The 26,230-nt window shown below is 37.0% G+C and overlaps 1 protein-coding gene across 1 annotated transcript in view; it reads left to right on the top strand.

Annotated features, from left to right (window-relative positions):
- SMO (smoothened, frizzled class receptor) overlaps window positions 1-22,925 on the top strand; it is a 27,913-nt gene extending 4,988 nt beyond the window's left edge. Inside the window, exons 2-12 of the mRNA XM_072401895.1 lie at window positions 6,136-6,341; window positions 10,703-10,912; window positions 11,734-11,906; window positions 12,675-12,894; window positions 13,364-13,487; window positions 15,630-15,722; window positions 16,259-16,367; window positions 17,595-17,780; window positions 18,501-18,649; window positions 19,577-19,711; window positions 21,026-22,925. Coding sequence (XP_072257996.1) covers window positions 6,136-6,341; window positions 10,703-10,912; window positions 11,734-11,906; window positions 12,675-12,894; window positions 13,364-13,487; window positions 15,630-15,722; window positions 16,259-16,367; window positions 17,595-17,780; window positions 18,501-18,649; window positions 19,577-19,711; window positions 21,026-21,615 — 2,195 coding nt within the window. The 3' untranslated portion in view covers window positions 21,616-22,925. The remainder of the gene's footprint in view (window positions 1-6,135; window positions 6,342-10,702; window positions 10,913-11,733; window positions 11,907-12,674; window positions 12,895-13,363; window positions 13,488-15,629; window positions 15,723-16,258; window positions 16,368-17,594; window positions 17,781-18,500; window positions 18,650-19,576; window positions 19,712-21,025) is intronic.
- Window positions 22,926-26,230: the final 3,305 nt, after the last annotated feature.

Below are 26,230 nucleotides of genomic sequence, written 5' to 3'. Positions count from 1 at the left end.
ACTTTTAAGGCCAACAATACCAAATTATACATATACATCAAAATATATATTTATTTTGTTACATTAAAAACATTGACATTAAAACGTATTAAAAATGTGCAAAAAAAACTTGATCAAAATATTTCTGCCTTAGTTACCCACTCCTAAGGGCATACCCTGCTGATTTTCGTCACGGATAACTCCGCTTCCTCAGGAAAAGGGGAGGACATAAATATCTGGTTCATGCAGCACATAAAGCCCCACCAAAACAGGTGAGGGTACGCAAGGACAGCAGGGGTTTTTGGACTTTAATTCAATCAGCAAAAACTGTTACTATGTTTATAATTGGCTTAGTATTCCTCTTTTTAGTTTAGTTCCTTGGTGTCTCAATTATTCATGGTAATCCTTTAGCATATAATCCTGCTGCTGTGCACGTATACCCGCAAGTGGCATCCCACCTGGGGATGCCACTTGCGGGTATATGTGCACAGCAGCAGGACATGAATTAGGATAGAATCGTCTGTGGATGGAAACATTTTTTTGGGATTCCACTATATGCGTGGCTGGAAATGGTGCATATATTTTTAAAAAACTAAAGGATTACCATGAATAATTGAGACATCTTCTTGAAGAACTCTTATTTATGTAAAAAAACACAAATGACAGCAAAACAACGATGTAAATAAAGATTGATAATATGCTGTTAACGTTGTTGTTGGTAAAATCGTCCATTTCGATTCCTGTATCAGAAGAACTAGAGCCAATTCAATGAAATTGATGTCATTTCTGGATTCAGCAGACCTGAAATGCACTATATAATATATTAAAAAACCGTAAGCAAGTGAAGAGAAATTTTTTTTTTTGTTGAGCTGTGTAATAGATTTATTATTAATTTAGTTGTCTTTACTGTTGTTAATCCAAACGGAAGATTTATTACAACATAGTAAGTATGTATCTGGATAAATTCTAGCTAAGAATATTTGCTGTATTTACAGATTGTTTATTTATTAAGCCATCAATTGCTGATTTCTTTAATCCAAACAATACTTTATTAAAATGTCATCCTGCTACATGTGTAAGTCTGTGACAGTCAATCATTTTCATGAATATATTTCTTAGAGTTTATTATCCCTTGTGAACCACGTCTTAAATCAAAGTATGCAAAGTAAGTGCAGCCCAAACATGTACCAGAATTCAAACATCCCAACAGAATTGTATTTGAGGTCTCAAACTAGGTACAGCTATGGGAAATGCCGACCTGCTTGAAAAGCAGAAGGGTAATGTTTTTAAATTCACTTGCCTTTCTGTTGTGAAAGAAAAATGGTGCTCACATATTGGCATGTGGACCATATAGTGCTCATAAGAAGTGGGTTTATGAATACTAATGTTAGGGGCTTGATTTGAAGAAGGGAGTTCAATGGCTGTGATCATTATCTTGTCTTTTTATAACTAGTATGCCACTGATGTCAGAATTGCCACAAGTTCAGAATATCATTACTTTTCAATTTTTTTTTTTTAAAGATTAGTGCCCTTTTATCAGTCTTCTAGGGACTGGGTCTACCCATCTTTTTATTAACCAGCATGGTGATAAATGTGACAGATTGCTTGCCAGGGGCCTCCATCCAATATTGTTTGTATATTTCTTCCATTCTCACGCCTGGTTGCTGCTGAGGGAGATTACAGACAATTTACTTGCCACCTGGATGGCTTGGCCACTTTTCAAAGTGTCTACTTGGTTATGGGCACTCCTGGGGTGAATATAACTACACCCTTGTCCAACCTGTGCCAGGGGCTTGGTGTGGATACGGCAGAAACCCCAAATCCCTTTGTCCTCCTGCCCCTGCTTCATATCCCCTTTCCCACTTTTTGCCTTTGCCTGTTCTGTTTTGCTTGTATCCACCCCCTGTAACTACCATATCCTGCTTGGGTTGCCACTTGCTAATATAACTAACAGGTTGGATAAATATTATTATACAGGATTTGTATAGCGCCAACATATTACGCAGCACTGTACAATAAATAGGGGTTGCAAATGACTAATACAGACAGTGATACAGGAGGAGAGGACCCTGCCCCGAGGAGCTTAAAATCTAGTAGGTGGGGTAATTTACACACAATAGGATGTATTTTTTGTGTATGGAGATTACATTTGGATCCTAATATTTATATCTGCTTGGACATAGATCTCGGCAGCTACCCTACTTCCTATTGCAAATTATGTTTTTATCTTTTGGTGTTACTACCAATATAACAGTGTTATTTTTATTTTATTCTCTGTATTGACCTTTTAATGACTGTAAGATAATGGCACATAGTTAGACTCCAAATGGGCAACCCAGTATTGATTTTTGTTTTGTCCCCCAAAAGACAATTTTACAGGCTTTGTTTTATCCATGTATTCTTTTAGTTTGTGTTCTCTATTTTTGTAAAGGTTTTCTTTGTATTATGTATCTTAAAAGGAGGCCAAACCCTATGTAGGTTGTGTTTTTTGACCTCCAGTTTGTTTTTAAACGAAAGCAAGAATTTGGGAACACAAGCAATTTTTAATTTTGACACTGCCCATATGTGCCATTGTTGCAAGAGTTCCAAAATTGTGTATTTGGGCCCATTATTGACAGCTTTTTGTGCAGCCAAAGAGTTACACCTCAGATATGTTTGCAGACAGCTGTTTGTTTGCAGTCTGGCAATGTGCTCAGACACCAACACACACCTCTGTGCAGAAGTACTAAACTAAAATAAAACCTAGCTTCTATATAGAGCAACTCATTGCTGTATTTTAAGAAACGTTTAAAACCTGTGTGTATATCTTGCCTTCTGCAATCTGCATGGTGATTTTTTCAACAAAAATGCTGGTTTGTTTGTTTTTATTGTGATTTGGTGAATGTCTGGTAATGATAGAAGATGGACAATAGAAACAAAAAGTACATTCACCCATTTCTATTTGCACGGGACATAAAAACTTTCACGGAAAAAAAATCTATGTAATTCTTTGTAAACCGACCGCTTACTGTTTTTACTTTATATCCATTTGGAAATGTACGCCTACAAGGTCCGGTCCTGGTGTTTATCCAAGATGACCTTTAAGTTTTATTTTAACAATAGGTTTCGAAGAGAGGGAAGTAACAGAAGAAGGCTTTTTAAATGTCACTCTCTTGTTGACTGTTAAAAGGTAATTAATTACGTTATTGATTACAAAATACATAAAAGTTCATGAAAACTGCATCAAGGTATACATGAGTATAAACCATGTTCCTATATATTAAACATTATGTAATTGACAAGGCAATATTCAAGTGAATGTTTATTTGTAACCCAGTATACAAACAACTATTTACATGCATTATGTTATCTCCATATAGTTTGCTATTCAATTCTCCAACCCCCCCTGAGAAGAAGCCTTCCTAGGCGAACCGCGTCGGGAAAAGGAGACCTATGTTTTCACCTATATCTAGAAGTATATGAATAGCAATCTAAATTCAGCTAATACCTTTCAATATGGTCCAGTATTTGTGACAACACTCATGTATACCTTTGATGCAGTTTTCATGAACTTTTATGTATTTTGTAAATGAACTTTTACCAGTCAACAACAGTGCCATTTAACAAGCCTTCTTCTGTTACTTTTCTCTCTACAAAACATACTAATAATTAAAGGCTTGGCACTAACCAGGTACACCTGGCTTTGGAATTATGTCCTCCCTTATGGAGCTTCTCTCTATACTCTACTTTATTTTAACAATAACCAGCTACATATTTCCTAACGATTCATGCATCAATATAAAGTAGATAATGTCATAATAGCCAGATGTATTTACATTCACAGCTGTGAAGTATATCATGGAAAACTTTCAGGATTACTCATGGCACTATTTCCCAAATCTGGATGATATCATCACGCTCCAAATTTACAACACAAAGTTACATCACTGGTCTCTGTAATATATAGTTTGTCATATTTGGAAAGTAATCATGTTTATTCAAAATATTTGGATGGGGTTATAGATTAGGCTAGACAATTTGTTCCACGTCATTTAAAAAGATAAATGTCAGCAGGGGTAAAACATGAATATGACCATCACATCAAAATATTTCTAACTGAAATACATTGTTGCAAATAACAAGAAACTGTACATATAGCTCAACCATGTTTCTAATCTACAAATAATCCTTAGATATATTCCCACCATACCACAAACTAATAAATTAAGGTTAAAGCAGAGCTGTAACTTGACAACACTTCCAACCACCCCCCCAAAAAATCTTGCAGCCTATGTCCTAACTGGGGAGATTTAGTTCACTTACATTTACGTCACGGAATTATGGGAAATCTCCCCAGCGGAAACACTGTGAATTAAGCTTGACATGTATTTCATCCTTCCCCTGCTCTATATCCAAAATCAAAAAATGTTTACCTCATGTTAGGCTTTAAAGGTGCCTTTTTAGGGTAATATGAAAGAGGTTATGACACTGGCAAAGTTATATTCTAATTCAATAGGTGCATACACCTGGATTGGAAGGTGTGCTTCTCTTCACAGATGCTGAAAAGGTGTTTTACCTGGTTGTGTGGAATTATATGTTAGGGACTCTGTGCTATTTGGGGTTTCATGATGATGGTATGGTTTTTGATGGGAAAATTTTAGCCAATCTATCTGGAACTAGATACCATCTAAGCATGACTTTATATTTGGCTTCCACCAAGGTGGAGTTCAAAGAGACCTTAGCGAGTATACAGTATCCCACCAGTCCTCCAAGTCCCATGTTACACCCAGTTCGGATTCCCAGTCTAACATATATTTAAGTTTACCAGATGGGAAGACCAAGGCTGAAAAGATCATTGAGATTTGCTCTCTTGTGGAGGCTATAGAGGCGCAAGTGCTTTCGAACAGGGAGGATTGCATGGGTTTTGGGGCCTGTCTGATTATTGTGTTGATGAATGAATTTAGTTGTCTGTAGCAAAAATGTTCCGTGGGTGGGATTTCTCGTTTACTGGTAAGATTGTCCCAGGTAAATACTGACCGGAAATCTATCAAGTCTTTCACTCTCCTGAAACCCTTTAAGATCCACCAAATAAAATTTTCTGGGTGCCGGCCCGGAGGAAAATCTGTGTTATTCCAGAGTGGAGTTTAGGGGTTTGTGTGGAGAGGATAACTTTGGGTGATTGCAGTACTTGTCCCAGAGCTGGATAGAGTGGCACAGAGAGGGGCAGCTAATGGCCCCTTTGATTTTTTTATTTCTTGTGCCACACGAGAGATTCTATGGATCCCGGAAAACTATCGGGGTTCTCTATCTCTACCCATTGAGGTTGGGCCCCATGCAAGGTACTCAGTGACAATTGCGCCACCTGTGCCGCCACGTAATAAAACTTGAGATGAGGGACTCCCAATCCACCCATTTGTTTAGGAGCGAATAGAGTGGCCTTTTGGATTCTGCTCCTTTTGTCTGCCCAAATAAATTTCAGTATTTTAGATTGGAGGGGTACAATCTCCTTCAAGGAGACCTGAATTGGGAGAGTACGAAATAGATAAAGTACTACCGCATTAGGTCAGCATAGAGATTCCTAATCAGATGAGTATAGTTAAGCCTGTAAAGGCTGCTGTAGGAGGGGGTCAGCTGGATACCCAAATATTGGAGGGAGCCATTACCCCAGCTCATATCAAGTTTGCATTTGATAGCTTCTAGCATCCCTGTTGGAATATTTATATTAAGAGCTTGGGACTTGACTTTATTTACCTGCAGACCTGAGCATAGAGAGAATTCATCTAAAAGTCTAAAAGAGGTTAGGCAAGGTGGTGGTTGGGGACGTGAGAAACATCAATATATTGTCTGCAAATAAGGCCCATTTGTGTTCAACCGGACCACACATGATTCCCTTGATATTTTGGTTAGTACGCATGGCTATTGCTAGCGGTTCAATTGCCAAGGCGAACAGGAAGAGAGAAAGTGGACATTTGGTTCTTGCTGTAGTCATTCTATTCTGCTTATTTTTTTCTGTTAAATGTTACCTTGTATATTTTATATTTTGAAATGACTTGCCCATTATACTTGTTTTATTGAAAAATAAATATCACTGTAATAACCGCTGTTATTATCACAGTTTACTGCTGACAATTCATTTATTGAAAATGTAAATGAGAAATATGTTGTTCTTCTGTTTAGGTTTACGGAATGCTCCGCGCTGCTGGGAGGCCATACGACCACTACTATGTGCTGTGTACATGCCGAAGTGTGAAGGGGGTAAAGTGGAGCTTCCAAGTCAAAGCTTGTGTCAGGCAACACGTGGCCCCTGTGCCATTGTCGAGCGTGAGAGGGGCTGGCCAGACTTCCTCAAGTGTACCACAGATCGCTTCCCAGATGGCTGCACGGTAAGGAAATCATCATGATTGCAGATATCCTTGCAAAACTATCAAATAACATATTGGGATACTGTGGAAAGTTTAATTATCCCTCAACACACACACACTTACTAATAAATACGTATACTTTGTTTTCCTGGTTGCCAAACTAACAATCAAAAGGGCCTGGCAAACCCCTTAAGTTTTATTATAGGGAATTGTAGGGAATTGTAGTCCAGATTGGACAATGAAATTGTCCTGGTTGGTCATGAAAAAAAACAAACTGGCAAACTCAGATATTCAATAATCATTTTTGGTAATATGGGATCCCTGGATTTATTAAAACCCAGATGTTCCAATTATTATTTATTTATTCATTTTTATGTCCATGTGATTTTCATCAAGCTGCTTTGTTGGCCTAGGGTTGGGCTTTTGCAACTTCAGAGCAAACGCTCTTAATTTCTCTAGTGCTTACTATCTTACTTCTGTCTCAATACTTACGGGTCTAGGCAAGCCATTGTCATGGTTGGCAAGCATGCGCACAGTGTTTTGGTGCTGTCCTCTGGTGATGACGGGTCCAAGTTCTGGTCACCACAGCATCCCAGGCAGCTAACAGCTCCACTGCAACGTCTCCTGGGTCTTTCCTTGATCCTTTTGGAGCCACTGGGAATAAGGGGGCTCTACACTCCAGGGCACATGTGCTGTGCAGTGTACAGAGAGAACAAACTTTTTTTTGGTAAATGTAATTTAAATGCGCCTTCTGCCAAAAGCCTATACTAAAGGAGTTTACTTCTCCTTTCATATAGCTGTTTTAAGTTCTAATTTAAAAACTAGACTGATTTTTACCTTATACCAAAACAGTTGTTTTGGTTTATTACATATTCTATCTAATTCTATAAAAGTTTTAAGACTCTCAAATCTGTTACTTGATAGCCATGGTGGAGTTACATTTCCTAAAACTTTGTAATAGAATTTTACAAAAGTATACAAACTGACATTTGTGACATATTGTTTACACAGGAGATAAGGGCCCTTTCATACAGGTGGAATGGTTGTGGTACAGTTATCACTTCCTCATTCTTTCTCCTTGAACCATGTGGGGGGGGACTACATGTGGGGTCTCAACTGCAGTTGCCCATAGGGAAGGAATGGGAGCGGTGGTGAGCAGTTCAATGCCGCCCTCTATAAAATGATCAAATGCAAGGTGCCAAATCCTGCTTGCCACCCATGAACATCTGTTCCTACCGCTTGTCTGAGCAAGCCCCTAGTTAATTAACGTGCTTCAGTTATATAATCTATGAAGTACACCAATTTGTGTGTGGTAAATAAATTCAGGTGGTGTAAGTTTCCGCTGTGTATGTTATCACATAGTAAAGCCAGCACTATATCGGCTTTACTATCCTTGCTGTCACTGGTAGTTACTGATAATAATACAGAAAGAAAACTCAATCTAAATTATTCTTCTCAGCATAATCTTACAAGACCAACAGGTCATTAAACAATAACATGATCAGGAGAAAAATAATTGTAAAATCAAGACATTGATCAAATGTTGTATGTGTAAGAAAGCAATGACACTGACAGCCAAACATTAAGCAGCGCATCATACACAATTGGAACATTATACACAATCCTGTATGCCAAAAATAGGAGGGGTGCTGAGAAGTTCCTGGTATTGCCCAGAATGAGGAGAGCCAGAGTTATGAAATAACACATTTTTTTCAACATATTTCCCCTGATTCACTTGGTACAGCGTAGTTACAGGTTTTCTATACCTTTCAAATTAAAGTCCTTTGGTTGAGCCGCAAACCAGCTATCACCAGCATCCTTGACGTCAGAAATTTCCTCAAAATATTGCTCCTTCAGGTGTTTTCTTCAAATTCAGGAACAGATAATAGTCCAAAGTGGCCAGGTCAAGTGAGTAGGGGGGATGGTGGACCAATTGGAAACCCAGGGTGTTCAATTTGGCAGCCACAGCAGATGTGTGTGCAGGTGCGTTGTGCTGCAAAAAAAGGATCCCTTTGGTCAACTTTCCACAGTGTTTCATCTTAATTGCCTCCTTCAGCTGGTCCAGGAGGTTAGCATAATATTGTCCAGTGATACTAGGGCCCTGAGGTAGGTAGTCCACCAACAGAATACCGTCTTTGTCCCAGAAAACGGACACCATGACTTTTTTGGCCAATTTCCGGGTTCAAAACTTCTTCAGCCACGGGGACCCGCTGTGACGCCATTCCTTTGACTGACTGTTCCTTGGTTTCAGGATCATAGATGTGGAGCAAGGTTTCATCTTCAGTCACTAACCTAGCCTAAAAGTTCTGTGCAGTTTCAAAATGGGCCAAAACGGCTTTGGATGCTTCAACTCGTTCCTTCTTCTGATCACTGTTCAAACATTTTGGCACCCACTTCGCTGAAAGCTTGTGCATGTCTAGAAAAGTGGTGATAACAAACCCAACACGCTCCCGTGAGATGTGGAATATCTGTGCTATCTTTTTTTGCAGATATTTGCCGTTCCTCAATCAGCTCATGGACAGCATCGCAGGTTGCCAGGTCAGTTGAGGTTGGGGGACGCCCACTGCGGCGCGGGGCTCATCTTCAACAGTGAAATGCCCAGTCTTGAAACGGGATATCCAGGTTTTGACAGCGCTGTAGGAAGGACACTTCTCCCCCAGTGTTTGTGACATCTCAGTGTGAATGTCCTTTGCTGACTTTCCCTGGAGAAACAAAAACTTTATGAAGGCCCGTAACTCCAACTATGTGAAACTTGCTTGCGCCTCTGCCAACACAGCTTCTCACTAAAAGAAAAAACTGTTTTAAGAATGCTAGAATGCAAGGACCTTATATTTGCACAGGTACATACTAAGATATTAGGCTGTCATATGCCCCCACACTCATTTTTCTATTTCACCAGTAAGCGGGAAAAGCCAGGAACTTATCAGCACCCCCTCGTATATACAATTATGACATTATACAGGTAGTGTAATTTTTAAAGCAAAGTAATCCGGAGATGGGCATACAGAACAAACTGAAAAAAAAAATTCACAAAGCCCCATTCTCATAAAGTACCTAAGCCTTGTCACAAAATTTGAAGAGGCTGAAAGTGATGTCATGTCATTACCCCAGCCATCTCCATGAAACTGGAATTACAGCATGCAAGATGGTGGAGCTGGTGGCCTTAACTGCTAAACATAGGGAGCAGCACATTTCTTAAGGAAAGGCTATAATACAAGTAGGAACAAAGTGTGACAAGCTGCAGATTGTTCATATGAGGAGCCTGTTCTGAAAATTTAGCCATAATGTGGTTTTGAAAAACCAAAAGTAAAATTATACATTTAGGGAAATTAATAATGTATAACAAAAATAGGAAAACTGTAATTGAAACTGCAAAAAAATAAAACAAAAAACCCTTAGTATACAAGATAGCTGTGATGGATGACTGTAGTAATATTTTGCCATTTTTACCTGTACCACAATCTGGCTTTTTGGGGTAGATTGCTAGTTTATGATTTTTATTGGGGAGTGAGAGCAGTTGGTCTGGTCGTATTGAGTGATGGTTCTATACTCGTATATTATCAAAACTTTTAGCATGCTTGGCTTAATACACAGTTGCTGTTGGTCCCACCTGGAGCAGACACCACAAACGTTTGACTTATTTGGTATAATTAGCAGTGGTCCTTTAAATGAGTGGCAGGGAATCGCTGTTGGGTTGCATGTTTTCTGGGTTGTCCTTATCTATTTTGGCCATGGAAACTTGTTGTTTATAGATCTCCGTAGCTTAGGCTGCCCTTTACATGCAAGTAAATGACTTGAAGCAGAGATGTATCCATCTGCTTCTATTTGACTTGTTTTTCCAAAGATTATCTGCAATCAGACAGACACAGTCTAAAGGGAAACCATTTTACATTTGTTTTTCCCTAAAACGTTTATAGAGGTCTATTTATAAAGCAGTGAATCTGGCATGCACTGAAACATTCTCTGATGGAGAATCTTCCAGCCCATGTGTTTTAATGGCACTAACTGGTTTTCCATCAGTGAACGTTTCATAGAATGTCCAATTCACTGCTTTATTACTATACCCATTGTTTGTTTTGAATTCAGCATGATTAGCGCCGTGCTGGGAAAAAATGCCTTAGCGCCCAAGGCCAAAGTGTGCCACTAATATGAGCTATGAACCACAAAGCTTTGCAGGTTCTGCCCTATTTCCACCTCACTAATGGATAGGTGTACTCTATATGAAAGGTTAATAGAAAATTTTAAGTTTAGGTTAAATAGGTCAAATAGGGCAAAAATGTTAATAGGTCAAAAAGAAAAGTTTTTTTTTTCTATGTTGTTGTGTATGTACCGGAAACCACAGAAGATTTTTTTGTAACAATAATTTTTGTATTTTTTTACAGAATGAGTGGCAAGTTCTTAAGTTTAACAGCTCTGGGCAGTGTGAGGCTCCCTTAGTGCGCACAGATAACCCTAAGAGCTGGTATGAGGATGTGGAAGGCTGTGGCATTCAGTGTGAGAATCCATTATTTACCCAGAAAGAGCATCGAGAAATGCATGTCTATATTGCTATATTCAGCTCGGTCACCATATTTTGTACCTTTTTCACTCTGGTAAGTCAATGTACAGATACTCTTTGCTTACAATAGTTACTTTTACAGAAAACGTATTGTAAGCTCTTCGGAGCAGGGTCCTCTCCTCCTCCTCCTGTGTCTATATATGTCTGTCATTTGCAATCCTTATTCAATGTACAGTGCTGTGTAATATGTTGGTGCTATATAAATACTGTTTATTAATAGAAATAATAAAAATGTATGCATCTACTGCACCATTGAGATCCATTGTCTCATTAAAATAATTAACTCTTTATTATAAAAACAGTTTATTAATATTAATAATAAAGCGCCAACATGTTACACAGTGCTGTACACTAAATAGGGGTTGTAAATGACAGACAGATACAAACAATGACACAGGAGAAAGAGAAAAAAGCTAACCATTATACAAAAAAAATAGTTTTATACCGGACTCAAATTGTTTTGCCTTCAAATGCGATTACCAGATTTGTACATATGAAGATTCTGTTTAATATTACAGTACACACGGTTTACATTACAGTTGTGGTGTTACACACTTTACACACAATTTCTAAAGCGACCAAAGTGTGAATGTGGCTCCTTGGTGCTCAAATCCAATGGACCTTGTATTAGGAATACATAAGAGAATATGCAATAATGAGGTTAGGTTAGCACAACTGATCTATGGGTAGTTCTGCACTTGTGGTTGATGTAATATATTTTTAGTAATAGTTTGTGACCGATGATGAACTGAGTTTAGGAAATATCTCCTAATCCCCTATTTGCAAGTGTATCTTACGCTTAAGGTTATTGTTGACTTCCATGTCAATGTGTTTCTCTTTTCCATTTTTGTCCAGGCCACATTTCTTTCAGATTGGAAGAACTCTAACCGGTACCCTGCTGTGATTCTGTTTTATGTCAATGCCTGCTTCTTCATGGCCAGCATTGGGTGGCTTGCTCAGTTTATGGATGGCGCTCGAAATGAAATTGTTTGCCGAGGAGATGGTACCATGAGGCTTGGAGAGCCCACGTAAGTTTTAGTTTTTTGTTTTTGTTTTTTATCGTAAATTTTTTCACAATCTGCTACAAAAACCCAGTGACAAAACATCCAAATGGCTAAAATAGCATTTCTCAATCTTTTTACAATAGGGGAACCCTTAAAATCCCTTTCAGGCCTTTAGGGAACCCCTGCTATAATAATTATATCCACAACTGATTCATTACCATGGTGGTTGGAAGGAAGAATGTCATCCTTACAGATAGCAAAAAAGACCACTGGTGTCACTTAAATTGACCTGAGAGACACAAACTACTCATTGCTCACAGAACCCCAAGCCAACCGCTGGAGAAACTCTGGTTAAGAAACACTCCCGGCTAGACCCTCCAACAACTGAAAACCTGCATTCTCTAAATTTTATTTTTAAACTTTATCTATTTAATTAGGATTTGGAAGCCTTGTGCTAAATCCAAATTTCTGGTCCAGTGTGTGCTTAAAATAGTATAAATGGGAGCTTTAAATAATTCTGTATATTCTGTCCCATTCCAGTAAGGCTAATTATAATCACGCTTCTAACTGCTCTCATTCAACACATTTGTGCATATGGTTGCATTTGCCGGCATGTTTCTTCTGACCACACGGTTGCTTTTTCTCTTTTGAAAGAAAAACTTTGTACATTGCATGCATTTGTACAGAAGAAAAACTTATTACCTGCCACATGGTAAATTTATAAAAAAAATGCATTATTAAACATATTGTAGTACATGCTTTAGTAATTTTTTTTCTGTTTTGCTTTTTTAGGTCAAATGAGACTCTCTCTTGTGTTATTATATTTGTTATTGTTTATTATTCAATGATGTCTGGAGTGATTTGGTTTGTTATGCTGACCTATGCTTGGCACACCTCCTTTAAAGCCTTGGGCACAACCCACCAGCCTCTCTCTGGCAAGACGTCCTACTTCCACCTGGTCACCTGGTCTATTCCCTTTGTCCTCACAGTTGCCATCCTTGCAGTGGCTCAGGTAACTCCACTTCACAGGTGTCTACACTTGGTATTCTTTCTAGTTTTTGTTGCTGTGTAAAGTGTGCTGTTTTTGCTAATCCAAAAATATCACATACGGTAAGATTATTACTTAGTATAAGGGCTTACATGACCAGCATGTATTTCTGTTATTTGACCAATACATAATTACCCCAAGAAATGTTTCCACCTAAACTAAAATTCATTCACTGATATATTTTATACACTGCAACTATTTATTAATAAAAACCTGTTATTAGAAAACCTTTTCCTTGTTGTGTAACATCCACAGGTAATACAAGTCAGTAATTAACAGATGTCCTTTTAGCTGGCACTAAGTTACATTTTACAACACAGGGTTTGTTTTCTTACAATTATTAGAATATTGTCATATTATGATAAATACAAATATTGTAATATCATTGTAGAACATGTCTGATTGGATTATTGTTTTGTTTATCCTGTCCCAGGTTGATGGAGACTCTGTGAGCGGGATCTGCTTTGTGGGATACAAGAACTACCGTTACAGAGCCGGCTTTGTCTTGGCTCCGATAGGAATTGTTCTAGTAGTTGGAGGTTATTTTTTAATCAGAGGTGAGAATGAGGTTATTTTTACTCTATTAAAACTCAAATTTTCAAATATTATTTGTTATCTTCTATGTCTAACATTGTCACATAGATTGTTTCAGTAATTAAGAAGTCCGGCTTTTTCAAAACAATACCACTCCAAAAAAAAAAAAAAAAAAAATATATATATATATATATGTGCCCCAGCATTTTTCCGAGAGACTGTTTATACATGTGAACGGTTTTCCCTGCCAAAGGAAATCCATATTCCAACCAGACAATTTTGTTGGTTGGACAAACTACATAACAAAGCAACTGACTCCACTTTTTACTCATTTTTAGCTCTTGGAGTCAGCTGCTTTTTCTTGAAACTGAGTTTTTATTGAAAAAAAATTTTACAAATACAACAAAAGAAACAAAACAAAGAACAAAAAGAACATGGACAAGAACACAGCATACAGGAGCATTAGCAACATATTACCAAAACCATAAGGCATAAAGTAGGAACAAGTATATATACATATACACATATACATACATAAAAGCTACAAGAAAAAATAGCAATAGTGGAGTATATATATATATAAAAATAAAACCTAGTGTAAGTGAATACATTGGTTACAGTACATTGTATTAAAGTCTGTTTACTATTAAAACAAGCACAACTACACAGATAATGAAAAACTTGATTTGCTTTTGGATGTATAAGAGATAACCTATTGTTTTAAGAACTAATCTTCATGAAGAAGTCCCACTGTAAGGGTCTTTAAAAGTACATGAATAGGTCTAATGGCAACATAAAAATCACCATACTTGCCTTGCCTCCCACCCCTCCTTCAGTCAGCACTCTTGTTTTATCTATCCACTCGAGGTCGTGGGCTCCCTGTTCCCAAACTTACAGCCCAGCTTTGTTTGGCATATGTAATTTTTTGAGACCATGGCCTACAACATCTTACAGATCTTGCAGGAGCAGGGGGATGCACTAAAATTGCTCTTTACGTTCCTGGTAGACCTATTGGAGAATTTTGACTTTGCAATGCAGGTGTAGCCCAATGCAAGGCTAAGACAAATCACTAGGACACATGCCATTAACCCCCCTAACGTTCAATTTCTGCCTGTATTTTTATGCAAAAAGCGTTGGGTTTTTTTTGCATGGAAATTTATTTTGCACTGTAGGCCCATAATTCTTAGGAATAACTCACCAAAATATGTCCAATATTTAATAAATTTAATAATAAACTTAAAAAAAATCACTAAAATAAATGTCAATCCTGTAATATAACTGTACAGTAGCATAAATTATGGACTAAATACAGTTATTTTGTATTGAATCCAATACAAAATTATTTTAATTTCCCGCCGTGCCTCCTGTCCGCACCGATGCATGAACCAACGTCACCGGTAAACTCTGGAGAACCTCTCTGCAGTCGCTGGGAGAGGATCGAAGAAGGGAAAACGTGTCCTGAGGACCTGGACAGACAAGCAGGACGCCGGGGGACGCCAAAGGAACAAGGTAAGTGGGATTTTTTTTTTTTTTTTTTTTTTTTTTTAAGCAACCTCCAGTCACACTTGGGAATAGTGCCAGGGGGGTTAATACCATAACATGTTAAAAAAAAAAAAAAAAGCATGTTTAATAATGTTTAAAAAAAATAATTTGAATGCAATATTCTCTTTGATCTCCTATCATGTCGCTTCTAGTGAATAAAAATTTGACTTGGTATTTGGTTACTGGGTGCTAAGTATTTGACAATATGTATGTGTACAACAAAATGTCTGCATGTTCTCTTTAAGTATTTTCACCACTGCTAGTACTGTACTGGAGCAAAGTCTTGGTACATTACATATGAGGTCATGAACGTAAGATTCACCATCTCGCTGTTCTTAATGACTCTTGGTGCATACAGTGGAAATATACAGTTATATTAATATGGAAATAATGGTGACAACATTGGCTATTGTGTGTGGATATAAAGATATCTACTTTAGACATGGCCAAATCTTTTTTTTTTTTTTTTTTTTTTTTTGCAAGAAGAGTGCTGTGGAAAATATTAGCACAGCTCCGGAAAACCTGGGATTTGGATGTATAATAATAGCATATTGTGTGGATTAGCCTTAAGAGATGAGTTACATGGTGTATGATATTTTGCAAATGTTTTTTTTTCCTCTTAGGTGTTATGACATTATTTTCTATCAAAAGCAATCACCCTGGACTTCTGAGTGAAAAAGCAGCCAGCAAAATTAATGAGACCATGTTGAGGCTGGGTAACTCATTTCCTTTTCCATATCTGAGCTTCCAAACTATGTTTTATATGGTATTAATTGCATCCAGAAATGTTCAAAAACATCTAAAAATTTGTGGCCAGTACTTGTAGATGACTGGCTGTGTATTTTTTAATCTGTCGGCTGCATGAACCTAATTTAATGTAATCTTATTAAGGGCCCATTGTTGCCACTGCATTAATATTAAAGTTGTGATTTCATTCATTTTTAATTTTGAAGTGCACTCCAGCGCACCGACTTAACATATTATTATGTACTGCGTACGCTGCATTACCATAAATGCAGCAGGTACTGTTTTGTATCTATTGTGGTGCATTTGGCACCTCATTCAAATTACTGGACTACTGAAGTGCATTGCACTTTAAGACATGATGGTGTGAAAGGCACCGAATAGACTAATTTGGAAATTATCACTTTTGGGTCAATTAGTAAAACTTATTTAGTGTTTTTCTTTATTGTGTTTTATTTTCCTTTCCATGTTAGAATTATTTGTCACATTGTGCTCTGTTCTGATACAGGAATATTTGGATTCCTAGCCTTTGGGTTTGTGCTGATTACCTTCGGTTGTCATTTCTATGATTTTTTTAACCAGGCAGAGTGGGAGAGAAGTTTCCGTGAATATGTTCTGTGAGTATTGTTGGTCATGCAATATCTTTCTTCTTATACTGGTAGTTTTGATATTGTCCAGATCTAGAAGACCTACCTTGTTTGTAAACTTGAGTTATCAAAAAATCAATCCTAAAATGTTTCTAGTACAAGAAAATAAAAACTTTATTCTGTTATTATTATGTTAAAAAAAATATTAATTAATTATTATTATTATTATTATTATTCTGTTAAAAAAAAAAAAGTGGCTCTTATTGTCTGTTCATGAAGAATGGTGATCATATAAAATAATATAAAAGACTCCAGCTTTAAAAACAATGTATTTATGATGGAGCAATTTAGTATTTTGTTTTTTGGAAAAGTTGCAATCTCTGTAAAAGTGGCAGGTTGTTTGATGCAAACACTATAAAGAATTGTACAATGCTATCTCACTATCCAAAAGTGACGAAAAGTCAATACTGAAAGGAGTTATCTGCTAAAAAGTTGTGAACATTTTAGCCAATTATCACCTATAATTTAATATATTAAAAAATTAAATAATGTTATTTAAGGATGTATAGTGCCATTTTTCTGTTAAGCAGGTGATTGCCCTTTGCTAAATGAACCCATTAAAGTTTTATTTGGCTTTTTCAGAAAAAGCAAAAGTGGTTACAAATTGGCTATTAAAGGAGGTAGAATAAAATGTGTGAAAGAAGGTGTATCATTGCCAGGTATGGCAAACCGCACCGCACATAAATTCTTTTGTGTATGGTTGCAGCTGCAGTGTGGTTCTTCGTGCAGGAGAAGAATAGTAACTGCATAGCCAAAATAGTCCTTTTGTGACCCACGCTGTGAATAACCCCAACTGCATCTGTGCACAAAATGATTTCCAACCGCTCCAATAGGGAGACTGAGGTTGTCGTCAGCTGAACACTGTGGTCAGCAGCAGATTTGAAATGGCCCTTGGGGTAGATTAATATTGGAAAACTGGTTGGGATTGTTAAATTAACTTTTTATCTCTTCAATGAGAGAATCCTGTAGTGAATGAGACAACATTATTAAGCTTTGTAATAACTGCAATTGTTGGGCAAAACTGGGACTTCAGGTTGGAATATTAAACCAGGTTGGAATATTAAACCAGTGTATTACTAGGAAATTTTAGAACTGCCTTGTAAACTTTTTATCAGCTTGGGGTAGACTTTGGCTTCTGGTTCTGATCCCGGTTCTGATGTTTTAAATGGTGGTCTTTTCAATTTTGCTCTCCTTAAGGTGTGAGGCCAATGTGACTATTGCAGCTCAGACAAATAAGCCCATTCCAGAATGTGAAATAAAGAACAGGCCCAGTCTCCTGGTAGAAAAAATTAACCTTTTTGCCATGTTTGGTACTGGCATATCCATGAGCACGTGGGTGTGGACCAAAGCGACCATTATCATCTGGAAGAGGGCCTGGTGCAGGTAAGTCAACAGCAATCATCCTGTGCAAATAGTAATCTTTACGGCTTTATTGGCTTTATTTATCTTTAGAAAGATAAATTTGCTTTGCCTGTATGTATGTGACTTTGGTATGAAAAGCATTTGTTTATTGGTGCAATATTGTGTGTGTGTATATAGTTAATAAAGTTGTCACCTCCTCCTATATGATTTATAATCATGCCATATCCCCAGTTGTTAAAGAATTGTTAAACATAATTTATTATTTGTTGAAAGGCAAACATGAAATAGAAATATTGTGCCCAATAGGCCAAAAGTGCATTTGTAAGGTCTGGTACTGATGGTAAATGAGAAGACCATTTACTCCATAAATGTTCAGTAGAGTTGAGGTCAGGGCACAGTCCCGATAACTCGAGTTCCTTAACAGCAATATTCTCATAACTTCTTTTAATTGAAGGCAATGAATATGAAAATCTAATAATATCTAGAAAATAAGAGGATTTATTGTTTGGGTGGATCTCCCCTAGATATAAAAGGCCTGTGTTGCCCAGGATCAGTAAAACAGATCATTTCATAGAGATTAAAAAACTGCATGACATCCAATTTCCACCAAACGGTGTTTAAACAACAAAAGCAGACACGAGGAAGTAGCTTTGCTTTTACCAGATTAGCATGTGTTACAGACTTTCTTGCATAATAACTGTACATTGCCATTTTTAATCTTTGTTCTTTTATGATAAACAGAATTCTAGGACGTAGTGATGATGAACCAAAGAGAATCAAAAAAAGTAAAATGATTGCAAAGGCATTTTCCAAGAGGAAAGAGTTGCTTGATAATCCTGAAAAGGAATTGTCCTTCAGTTTACATACATTGTCACACGATGGACCTGTTGGTATGTATAAATGTGGATCGGTCAATGTTTAATAAAAGCCTGGATAGGAAAATATAATGAAGCTTCCATTACCTGCCACTCCAAGATACATCCCTGTAGGGGCATATTAGAAGAAACTAACTGGTATATTGGGAAAATTTTGGAATGGTCCTTAAGTTGTACCCTTATTGGCCCCTGAAATGTGTGTGGAAATACAGCAAGAATGTGATATTGTCTTTATATTACCCATAACCCTATGCAGGAACGGGGGGGTTAGAAAATCAGAACCTGTTGAATGTACATGTGCCTACAGCAAATATGATGATTGGAGGGGAGAGAAGGTGGAACAGAGGGAGGAGTTCATCAATGTTTTGCTTCTCCTTCAGTGTCAAATCCGCAGTCTGTAAATGTGTTTTTAAACCTACCATGCTACTGCAGAGGAGCTGGGTGATATGAGTGTCTACAGTAGACTAAAAGCAAGACTTAACGCTATTACAAGTATTGGAGGCTTATGTATGTACATATTTCAACATGTCTTTAGCCACTTGCTAAAGTTTAGTTTTATTCAAATGAAAATAGAAACAAGTTTGTTAAACAAATTCATTAAAAAGGTATCACTCTGGCAAGATGGAACAAAGCAGTCCTATAAATAAAGTATTTTTATATACATATTTTAAAATGTATTCTTTTGTAGTAGTACTAATATTATTAATTATTACAGTATTTATATAGCGCCAACATATTTTACGCAGCGCTGTACTTTAAATAGGTCTGTTTTATCTTTTTTTGCCCCAAAAATTATGTGAAATGTACAGGATATTTATGGTTTATTTTTTATTTTTTTTACAATTGGGAATAAAAAAACAAAAACTGGTTAATAATGTCCTATTGTGTTAGTCTTACATTTTTATGGTTGTAGTCACTATGTTTATTCCCTTTATCCCTCAGCGGGTCTTAATTTTGATATTAATGAACCATCAGCTGATATGTCGTCAGCATGGGCCCAGCATGTCACAAAGATGGTTGCCAGGAGAGGAGCCATTTTACCTCAAGACGTTTCTGTGACTCCTGTTGCAACTCCAGGTAAGGAAAATGTTTCTTCTAAAGGTAAACCTAAAATAAGTATGTTCTTTATTGTTATACTCTTATACAACCTTTACAAAGTCTATTGTTGGATATTGTCATACATTTTTGTGTACACAGGGATTTTATTATGTTGTTATGCTTCTTTGTTTTATTTACATCCTAGACCAGTGTTTCTCAACCTTTTTTTTTACCTGGGGAACCCCCTTTTAAATAACTTTTAGGTCTTTGGTAACCCCTGCTATAAATATATCCACAGCTCACAGTACATTAGTGTGGTACTTACAAACAGCCAAAAAGATTATTGGTATTTAATACCCTGACCTGACAGTCACAAGTTGCTCATTGCCAAATTCCTCATCTGAGGGAACCCTGGTTGAGATATGCGGTTCCAAACTTTCAGTAGTTATTTCACTTTGCTGATTGATAACAATAATTACTATACATTACAAATGCAGACATTTATCATTTTAATTTCTGACATTTTCCATGTTAGTGTCCTTCGTGCGTTTCACCCAAAGGCTTCCTCAGAAAGACACAATATGGTAGTTTCATCAATCTAATTTTGTAGACTTTCATAGAGCAAATGTCTATTCGTCTTATATGATATATCCAGCATACATGGTTATCATCAACTTAATGGATGCAAGTGTGAACACCTTGACCCTTTTTTAATACCTAATTGGTTTACACCACATAATTGTTTTTGTTGTTTCTCACCCTTGTGTACGGTGTTAAAATCACACCATCAGACCTGAGCTGTTGAGTTTTCTTTTTTTAGTGCTGGGTCACACTCTATTGTAAGATCTATTATCAGTTCCTCATAATAATAATATTAAATATTTATATAGAGCAAACGTCTTATGCAGCCCTGTACTTTAAATAGGGATTGCAAATGACAGACCGATACAAACAATTGCACAGGAGGAAGGGAGGACCCTGCACAGAGGAGCTTATTTATCCTGGAATATAAAGCCTTTAGTTGTTCTTTTTTAATCCAGTATCCTTTACAAATTATCTGAATGGGATTATACTGTAAAAGGCCCAATTAAAAACGCAAAACTAGCTAGATAAGAACCCATATTAAAAAAAAAAAGAACAACAAAAAACTGGCTGATATTTTTAGCTGAAAGACAATGGATTTGGAAACTTTAATCACATAGCTAAAAATAAAAATTCTCATAGATGTGTTTTTCTAATGTTTTATATTAGGGGATATACCCCTGTTTTTTTGGGGGGGGAGGTACATTCTGGTGTTTTTAATGGCATATGTGTGCTGTAATGTGTGCTTTTTCTATCACTTTTTTTCTGCAGTGCCTCCGGAAGAGAGAGAACACATGTGGCTGGTAGAGCCTGATAATCCATATGGACTGGAGAAGAGAAGTAAGAAAAAGAAAAGGAGAAAGAAGAAGGAGATCAGACCTTTGGATGAATGTAAAGTCATTGAAAACTATACAAGAGCTACAACAGCAGTACCTCGCCTTCCGAAGCTCCCTGTAAAGAAAGGTCTGGTGACTAGGACAGTGGAACCCCTGGAAATTGAAGAAACTCTTCCAGGATCATATAGAGAATACAGGAGATGGCCCCCTCATAATGGAGGATTATATCATGCAGAGAATATGGATGACCAACTTGGATACAAAAAATACACTCCTGCCAATTATATGTCTCATCCTTATTCCACTGATGAGCTTCCTGTAGCTCAACGTAGTGGTGTTCAATTCATCCCTCATCCAAGGCGTGATGGTGTATTTCAGTACTCAAATGGGAATCTCCCACCATTTTCCACAAGACATGGTCCCTGCAATGACAGGACTCAAACTAGAAGAGCAGAGATTCCCCCCATGCATTCCAGAGCAAACCTTATGGATGCTGAACTCATGGACACAGATTCTGATTTCTAACCCTATAACAGACACTTGAAGGACTACCTTTATGTTAACTAGGAATTCTGTTAACAGCCAAAATCCAGGTCTTCCAATGAAGATCTGTTTTATGGAGACAAATACAGAGGTCTGGAATTTTAGCACATTCATATATGTGGAAGGTGATTAAAAGGTCATTGGAATGATCTTTCAAATGGACACAGACAAATGGATAGAAACTGTGATAAGAGAAATTATATTTACGGTTCATTCACAATGCAACTATGCAATGCAGATTTTCCACCTTAGGTCTTTTTTTGCTTTATTTGATGGACGCTATTCTGCTGGCTATGCATTGTGTATATGACAACTCGTTGGTGATCTCTGTGAAGATGGCATGCATTGAAGAAAATGTTTACCTCGGCCAGGCTAAATTGTGAGTCGGATCAGCTGACTAGTGGTACTACTAACACACAGCCTGGAACTTCTGTAAATCTTTAAAGCCTTGAGGAGGTGACCTTTAAAGGTGACCTCTATGTATTTTTTTTTTTAAATACCTAGAAGATGGGTCCTATGTGAAATGGCTAACCCAGTCAGGTTCTGATATTTGCATTTAGGTTTAGTCATATACATTTCAGAACTCATTTGCTCAAGAGATCAGTGGTATATTCTTGGGTATAAAGAATGTGGCACCAAAAGTTTGGGGTTTTTCTATATTAATTATACCACTTAAATACAGTTAGAATTCAAGATTTATTGATTTCAAACCTGAATGAACATGTAGACCTATAAAAGTTAAAAAGATAACATAATCAAGGCAAGTAAATACATACAATAGTTTTATTTGATAACACGTTTCACAGAATCTTCTCTGCTTCATCAGACCCAGAAACTATGATTAAATAGGTGAATTATATAGATTTCTTCTAACTGTATCTATGTATAGTAAATGCAAGGCTTCTTAAGGAAACATTTTTCCTATAATACGGAATATACAATATATTAGCCATACACAGAGAGAAGAAAAAATTGTTACTTATAAGTAACCAAGGGCTTACGAAAATCGAATGAATATCGCCTTTTAAGAGCTGCAAGATTCTCCTGAGGAGATGTAATATTTCCATTTTGTAGTGGAAGCACCAAGCCATAGAATAGCATGGAGGTAGTTTAAAAGGCTCCTGTTTTCTGCAGGGAAAACTCTTATTATTCATAAAGAAGATATACAATCAACTATATGTAACTGAAGACATTTTTTGAAAAAAGATAAATATCTGAAGGAATTCTTACCCATATTAACGCAAACTCCATTGGGTTGACATCACATCTGGAAAAAAAACAGATGTGCTTCTTATTACTATATATACCGAGTATGACACAGAAGTGACTGAAGCTAATGAGACATTGAGTGGCAGAACATTGCACTACAACACTATAGTGACAGGAAAGCTACAATTCACCTGTCATAGGAGAATGACGTGCTGCCCAAGAAACCACCCAGCACTGCTCACCTCAGACTGCCCTCCTGCCCTCTCTGCCTCCCTCCCCACTCTTACATGGAGCCTTCACACATGAAGACATCCCCAGCATCCCTGTAGATGTAGCAGCCGGGCTGCTAGTAAATAGCAGGGAGGGGTAAGGCAGGGCTCCAGGTTGCCTTTGCGATTGACGTTTTGGGCACCCCTACATTACAGTGTCTATATGGACTATCATTTCTTAACGATTTAAACTGTAGCTTTATTTTCAGTTTGTGTTTTATTTGACTGAAATAGCGCTGTTTTTTTCCTATGGAAATATTACCTGAATATAACTGTATATATGAAGCATTCAGTTCAGCACTCCTTTGTTCTTCATATTCAGAGCTTAAAGCATTTGTTGCTGCTCTTAATTTATATTTTACTTGCATGTTAGCTATTTTTTATTTTATACATTGTACAAGAGATGAATTGTTGTGTATTAGTGTATTCTAATGCTAATCTAGTCAGTTGTCATTTTTTGTATTTTGTGTTTTATTACTTTTTTTAGTTGGAGTCAGACAGTTTCATGTTTTTAATAAAGTCCATAAATGATTCATATTTGTACTTGCCAGCAGAGGAACAAAATGTAGAAACCTATTAACTAGGTAACTATAGCTTTTGTAAGTTGTACTTTCTATGATATGTACATGTACTTATTTTGTAAATATTTTTTGTATTAAAATGTATTTTTATTGGCAAATACCAAGTCACCAGAGCAGTGCCCTTTCTTTGTTCTCTGCAGTGCAGTGTCCCCCATATACCGCATATAGCTATTCACAATATATGAAGTATTTTCAAGGCCAACTCTCTCTTTGCTCACCTAGTAACACAAGGGACCATGACCAAGTACACTGATTTACACACCTAGGTACAGCAGCCTAATTTCAGAATTGGCTGATTTGTGAATTAATTTCATTTTCAATTCTCATCTTTCTTCCAAATTGTCGGATTTTTATGCAATGTGCTTTAATTGCATTTGTTACTAAAATTAAAAGGACTTAAAATTAAATTAAAAATAAAATAAAAAAGGTATGTTGTTACTTTACCATGATGCACAAAGGCCAATTCATTTGGTCCTTTCATTACAAACAGCATCACCTGACACCAGCCTATTCAGAATATATCTGTGCAAAATAGATCATGATGTTACAACATGGCCAAGGAAAATTATTTCTAAGCTAAAGCCCAGGAATTCACCCAAAGCTAAGAGCTGGGTAGTCTTGTTCTCTACAGTGCTTACCACTATCCCTATGTGATCACTCCCTGACCCATTTTTTTCCTGATCCTATAGATTGCTGCAGACATTCACATGCAGTTATATATGGGAATTTATTGCTAAATTTGTAATATCTTGTTCTGCCAGTGTACAGCTATTGTTTTTTAATAGCGAAATATGGCAAGGGTAATTTTCTTTGAAACCTTTACTCAAAGTAAAGTAATGAACTGAATGATAGAGGGAACTATAAGGTACCAGAGGGTTCCTTTTTATTCCATGTCTTCCTTCTCCTTGTTCTTCTCCAGATTGCTAGAAATCCATGACCTATTCATAAAAGGCTAGTACCCTTTCTGAAAACTTTCACCCAGTCAATGTCACCAGGTACACAATGATACATAAGGATACTGTTAGATGCAAGCTATGTTTTGATTGTAAACATTTCAGTAGTATCACATGTTTTTCTCTTGACATTGTCTAAATAAATATTGCTTTGATTTTATTACATTGATGATTTTGTATTTCACTTTATAATTTGAAGCCAATTTAAAGTGTCTATATCGCCAGGTAAGTGTGGGTGGATCCGTTCTAGCCACTCCATAGGCCAAATGTTCTTTTACTCTGCATCACAGCTATTTTCATATCTGAATGCAGCCAATGGGAGTGTCAATTAGATGTTACTGTCAAAATAGAAGGAATAATAGATGCTGGACTACATTTTGCAGTAATCTTGCATTAGAGAAGAAGTAATTTGGAAGAGGAACGTGTAATCAGGGGAAGTATATGGTGAGGACTTGTAGATCTGTTAGCCAGATTTTTCAAGGCAGGAGAGGTAAAAAAGTTATGTTCCAAATTGATACTTAGCATTTACTCCAATGACCACGATTTCTTTAAGAATTTACTTTGGTGTTGGATTTTACTATTTTATAGAAGCCCAACCAAAAAAAGATGATTGTGTAATGGTCACAGCAAGTTGTTCTTGTGAAAAGATTTGCTAAACATTGCATCCAAACAGGATACAACCACAAAAAACAGCTGAGGAAATAGCAGAGCGGCCTCTTAGGAAACTATGGCAACTCTTGATTTCCCCATTATGTTCCATTGTGGACAGCTTACATTACATTACATGGCTATTAATTTATATGCCGGCGTAGCTGCAGTATTTTTTGCTGACTTCCTTAGAGTAAACCTGTGTTCTGGAAAAATCATGCCATTCAAAGGTGCAGCAAGGTAGCAGGCACCTGAATGCTTCTGCTGGTCTTTATAGTACAAATGCAAATTCAAATGTTTTTAAAGACAGCATTTGCTCAGGTATGACCCTCTACCCTTAATACTCTGGCCTAGTATGACATTGTTGGCTGAGCATTGTGATGTGGGATGTCAGAGAGGGATACCTACTCTCTGCATATTTATAAGGTGGGATTGTTTTATGGAGGGTAGTGGAGTTAGGGTAATTGGCTTCCCCTCAAATTGTCCTTAGACTGTAGTAATAACATGGCTATGGTAGGGACATAAAATCGTGAGCCCCTTTGAGGGACAGTTAGTGACATGACTATGGACTTTGTAAAGCACTGCATAATGTTGGCACTATATAAATTCTGGATAATATTATTAATGATATGGCAAGGAACATTTGAATTTTTGGATTGCCATTTTGTATGTCCTAAAACTTAATTTGAGGTGTAAAGTGCATCTAATCTAAGATTTAAAGTGAACCTATTTTAAAACAACAATGCTGGGATCACCAGATTCCAAAAAATGACCTGGTACTACTCATAAGATATTGTTTGTTGCTTATTTGATTCACTTTTAGTTTGTTCTTGAAGCCTGACTTTCACTGACTTCATGGCTCAGCCCACCAACTACCCTTACAATGGTTCAGGGGGCATTAAAGGTGCTCCCGTTGGTCAGATGGCAATTGGAGGAT

The sequence above is a fragment of the Pyxicephalus adspersus genome, chromosome 2, assembly GCF_032062135.1.
Source record: "Pyxicephalus adspersus chromosome 2, UCB_Pads_2.0, whole genome shotgun sequence".
In the NCBI taxonomy this organism is placed as follows: Eukaryota; Metazoa; Chordata; class Amphibia; order Anura; family Pyxicephalidae; genus Pyxicephalus; species Pyxicephalus adspersus.
This window is presented reverse-complemented; position numbering and strand designations above follow the sequence as displayed.